Source organism: Streptopelia decaocto (assembly GCF_964273445.1).
Source record: "Streptopelia decaocto genome assembly, contig: HAP1_SCAFFOLD_109, whole genome shotgun sequence".
NCBI classification, from domain to species: domain Eukaryota; kingdom Metazoa; phylum Chordata; class Aves; order Columbiformes; family Columbidae; genus Streptopelia; species Streptopelia decaocto.
In genome coordinates, this window is record NW_028115807.1 from 300,979 (window position 1) to 306,148 (window position 5,170).

Sequence of the window (5,170 nt, forward strand, 5' to 3'; positions counted from 1 at the left end):
TGGGGATGGCAGTTTCAGCTGCCCCCACAGCCTGATCTTGTGGGTCCTTTCCTGCAGGTGTGTCCATGGGCACACGTGTCCCAGCTTTGCTCTGACCTGTGGGGTGTGGGCAATGCAGTCTGTGGGGCTGGGGAATGAGCTGAGCCTCCCTCAATAAAATCACATTATTAGGACATTTTGCTATGTCTTTGAGGTTTCCTTCCAAGCGGTGAGCTCCCCACCAGGATGTAAACCTGTGCTATAGCACCTTAGTGTTATCTAAGGAACGCAGAAACACAGAGATGTTACATAGTTGAAAATGCTGTTTGGTTTGTGAAATGAGGCATGCCTGTCTTGGGCTACATGTGGGGTGCTGAGACCTTAGGAAAGGGTGAGATGTCGAGGCTCCATATGTCAATGTTGAACCCCAGTTCTGGCCCCTGCCCCCCGTTCCCATGCCCCCTGCTGCAGAGCAGGGCTGACTCCTCGGCAGCCAGTGAGCACAGGCGCTGCTCCTCACGGCACCTCCAGCCAGCACCACCCAGGGCTCAGACACCGAGCTGGAGGAAGGTCTGGAAAAGGAAAAGGGATGTGGAGCAGGGGAGGGTGTATGAGAAATGGCTTTGATTTTGCTCAGAGAAGTCACTGATAACTTGTCACTGTCTTTTCCTCCTATGACAGGTTTCCCATGACCATCAGCAGCAAATGTCCAACAGCAGCTCCATCACCCAGTTCCTCCTCCTGCCGTTCACAGACACACGGGAGCTGCAGCTCTTGCACTTCTGGCTCTTCCTGGGCATCTACCTGGCTGCCCTCCTGGGCAACGGCCTCATCATCACCACCGTAGCCTGGGACCAGCACCTGCACACCCCCATGTACTTCTTCCTGCTCAACCTCGCCCTCCTTGACCTGGGCTCCATCTCCACCATTGTCCCCAAATCCATGGCCAACTCCCTCTGGGACACCAGGGCCATCTCATACTCAGGATGTGCTGCACAGATCTTTTCATTTGCATTCCTGATCACAGCAGAGTATTGTCTCCTCACTGTCATGTCCTACGACCGCTACGTTGCCATCTGCAAACCCCTGCACTACGGGACCCTCCTGGGCAGCAGAGCTTGTGTCCACATGGCAGCAGCTGCCTGGGCCACTGGGTTTCTCAATGCTCTGCTGCACACGGCCAATACATTTTCACTACCCCTGTGCAAGGGCAATGCCCTGGGCCAGTTCTTCTGTGAAATCCCTCAGATCCTCAAGCTCTCTTGTTCAAACACCTACCTCAGGGAACTTGGTCTTATTGTGTTTACTGTATTTTTTGACCTCTGGTGTTTTGTGTTCATTGTGGTGTCCTATGTGCAGATCTTGAGGGCCGTGCTGAGGATCCCCTCTGAGCAGGGACGGCACAAAGCCTTTTCCACCTGCCTCCCTCACCTGGCCGTGGTCTCCCTGTTTGTCAGCACTGCCACGTTTGCCTACCTGAAGCCCCCCTCCATCTCCTCCCCATCCCTGGACCTGGTGGTGTCTGTTCTGTACGCGGTGGTTCCTCCAGCAGTGAACCCCCTCATCTACAGCATGAGGAACCAGGAGCTCACGGATGCCCTGTGGAAACTCATATCTTATTGTTTTGTAAAGCAATAAACTGCTCATCTGCTTATACATAGGTGTTTTAATGTAGCTAATTACAGGTCCAGCCTTTCTTCTGGATTTTTTGTTGTTATTACTTGTTTTCTTACTGTGATAATGTTGTCATCCCCTTTCTAATTCACTGTCAGCTTTTCTTTTATAGCTGTTGGCTGTGTAAAGGAGGAGCCGTGCTCTCCTTGCCTCTAAACACAATAAAGGGCTCTTTAATGACTTGTTTTTCACTGTATCCTTCCTGCAAGCCGTTTTTAGAGCTGCAGGGATGGTTCCTGTGTTCATGGGAGGAGGGGAAAAGAGTCCATCATGGCTGCACTGCCAGGGAGCACTGTGGGAAACTACAGCGGGTCTGTGGAATCCTTGACAGAAAATATGGGAGTAGAGATCAGCCTTGAAGATATTAAGATTTACCCTTGAGAAGGATGGGAGTAAAGGAGTATCCAGAGGTATGGAGTTGTACCTGTGAGAGAGGAAAGATGTACCCGTGAGAGAGAAGGGGATAGAAGAATAACATGGATGATAGCAAAATTAACCAATGAGATGTTAGTGCTGTAATTTGTAACCAATAGTGAAAAGACACGTGAACTGGTAGAATTGTATAAAAATGCACTTGTAGCAATAAATGGCACCTATTACTTTCATCTTGAAAGAATTTGGTCCATGTCGTTTGTCCGTCTCAACCGCAGCATCTGGTGACCCCGACGTGATCCTGCCTGGAGAGGATCTCGCCTAACAAGGTGACAGCGTGGAAGCTGTGAACAGCCGAAGAAGAGCTGTGGAGACGGAGCCCGGTACAGCTGATGAGAGCAGTCGATGGAGCTGCCAAGGATCCGGATCGATTGAAAAGACACCTCGCTAAGGAGTAGGTGAGCTACCGGGAACATGGGGGAAACTTATCTAAAGAAGAGGGTACTATATTATCCACATGGAAGCTGCTTCTGAAGAAGCAGGGTGTTAGTCTTCCGGAACCGACTTTAATAAAAATGTTACTATGGGGCAAAGCACAAGGTTTAGAGGTTAATCCTGTGACAGCATTTAGTGTGTCACAATGGATGGACTTGGGAGATAAACTGTTTGACAGTGCTACCCAAGGGTCCAAGGAAGCAACTGAACTGTTAACAACCTGGCGCTTGCTGTTAAATACTCTGAAAGAGTTAAAACAGCAACAGGATAAGGCAGAGGCCGCCGAGGGGGGTGGTCTCCCTGGCTCTCCTGGGCCAGACTTGGAGGAAAAATCAGGATTAAGTACTACTCCGATCCCCTCTGTTACTAAAGATTCGTCAAAACCGCCCAAGTCCATATTATCTGACACGGATAAGGATCCACGGCACTTTCTTGGAAAGTTAAAAGGAATAAAGGAGGAGCGTACGTATGTGTGGCCCCGAGATCAGAATAAAACTATGAAAGAGTCGTATACATATGTGTGGCCCCGAGATCAGATAAAGGCTATGAAAGACTCACATGAAAAAACAGCGTTGGGTTGTGCACGGTCTCAGGAGGGGCCCTCAGAGCACCGGTCGGAGCACCGGTCAGAGCAGTGCGTTTGGCTGATTGCTCCGCCATCATCAATAACGGCTCAAACCTCTCCTCTACCATCATCAACCGCGGTTCCACCGTCTGCGTCACCGCCATTAATCACAGTTCAACCCTTTGCCCTGCCGCTATCAGTCGCGGAAGAAAAAAATGGACATTTTTTTTCCTGTCCCCCCTTGCCTGGAGATTTAGGTAGGGACGACCCCCCCATGGTGAGCCAGACCGAGTCAAATAATGTAATTCCTATAAATTTGGGTCCGCCCAGCCTGCCCCCGCCCCCCTCCCACGCTGTTGCAGAGCAAATTTCTGAGGGCGGGGGGTACAGTTTCAGAGCGTAAAATGAACTTACCAAAAAGCTGGGATTTACCCCCAGCTTCACTTACAGTTAAACCACGGGACCCTGTGCGTTTCTGGAAGAGGGTGAAGGCTAAAGCTATGGAAATAGAGGACTGGGATCTATCAGAAACTATATCGGTTCCTACCCCTGTTACTGAGCCGCCATCCATTGAACCTGTTGAATCTATGGCATTTCCCGTCATATACCATAACCCTGCGGGGGGGGAGTGCCATGAGCACGTTTCTTATTCCTGGAAAGTAATTCAAGATTTGCAAAAAGCCACTGCTCATTACGGGCCTAACTCCCCTGGTGGTTATGCAGCTGTTACGTTTGTTATCTATGGAAGCTATGACTCCCTACGATGTTTCTCAGTTAGCTCAGGTTATTTTTCAACCTGTACAGCTCTCAGTGTTTCGAAGTATTTGGCAGCAAAGGGCTGAGGCACAAGCAGTGATAAACATACACTTCCCAGACACTGATACCCGTTCTGTTACTGGTGTGGATGTATTGATGGCTCGGGGCAGTTTATTGATCCGCAACTTCAAGCGCAATGGCCTCCTCTAGTGCTTGAGCAAGTGAAGGCCATAGGGATCCATGCTATAATTAGAACGGCAGAGCTGGCAGAACCAAAACAGAGATATACTGCTATCAAGCAGGGTCCTAAAGAGCCGTTTCTTTCCTTCGTTGAAAAATTACAAGCGGCTGTCGAACGTCAGGTGTTTAATGCGAATGTCCAGGGACTGCTGGTAAAACAGCTAGCTCGTTATAATGCTAATACAGATTGCCAAAAAGTGATTGAAACTTTGCCAGGGGATCCAACTTTAGAAGCAATGATTACTGCTTGTGCCAAGGTCGGTTCAGTGGAACATAAAATGACTCAGTTCCTCGGATCAGCTGACTGAAGCCAGCTCGGCCGGAGCCGTGAGCGAAAACCTCGAAGCTACAGAGGTAAGAGAAGGGAAAGAGAGGGGTTTCTGGTCGCGTTTTCGATTCCGCTACGCGGGAGTACCCGGCAGCCCTTGCGGAGCCGGCTGACGTGGCGCGGCCGTTACCACGGTGACGCGGGTCACACCCCCTCCCTCTTGCTTTGAAAAAGCCTCCGGGAGGGGAACGACGCGTCACTGCCCCCCAGGTGCGTGGAGGTGAACGTGCTTGGGAGGCAGGTGAGCACTACCCACACTGTGCTGCTGCAGCAGCGACTGGGGCTGCTTGTGCAGTAGGGTTCAGAGGTTCTGTCACTCCTTGCTGTTAAACCTCCCACTTGTTGCTGGTGACACAGACTGGGGTGTGGCAGGGCAAGTAGACTGGACACAACTAGCTCTTGTAGGTGAGTTTGTCCGGGGCTTCGTTTTCTTTTCTTGTCCCCAATCTAACTAAGGGTAGCAATGGTTTCTAGAAAAAGGAAAGCTGTTGCTACCATTAATACAAAGAGTGTGTCTACACAGACACTACCTGCCAAGAAGGATGCAGCCACCCAGGCTTCTGGCTGTGCAGAGTGTCTGTGCCTGGCATTAGCACCAGAGAATGGTATGGGAGGCACCTGTGTACGATGTGACCAGGTCAATGACTTACTGTGCCTAGTGGCAGAGCTTAAGGAAGAGGTGGAGAGACTAAGGAGCATTAGGGAGAGTGAGGAAGAAATTGACTGGTGGGGTCAAACTTTTGAATCCTAAGGGTGTGCAA

General features: G+C 50.4%; 1 protein-coding gene across 1 annotated transcript; it reads left to right on the top strand.

Moving 5' to 3' along the window:
* Positions 1-684: 684 nt before the first annotated feature.
* On the top strand, positions 685-1,617 carry LOC309452580 (olfactory receptor 14J1-like; the record flags this gene model as incomplete). Its single annotated transcript, XM_082077208.1, has 1 exon — positions 685-1,617. The coding sequence occupies one exon, from the start codon at positions 685-687 to the stop codon at positions 1,615-1,617; it is 933 nt and encodes a 310-aa protein (XP_081933334.1).
* Between the last annotated feature and the right edge of the window lie 3,553 nt (positions 1,618-5,170).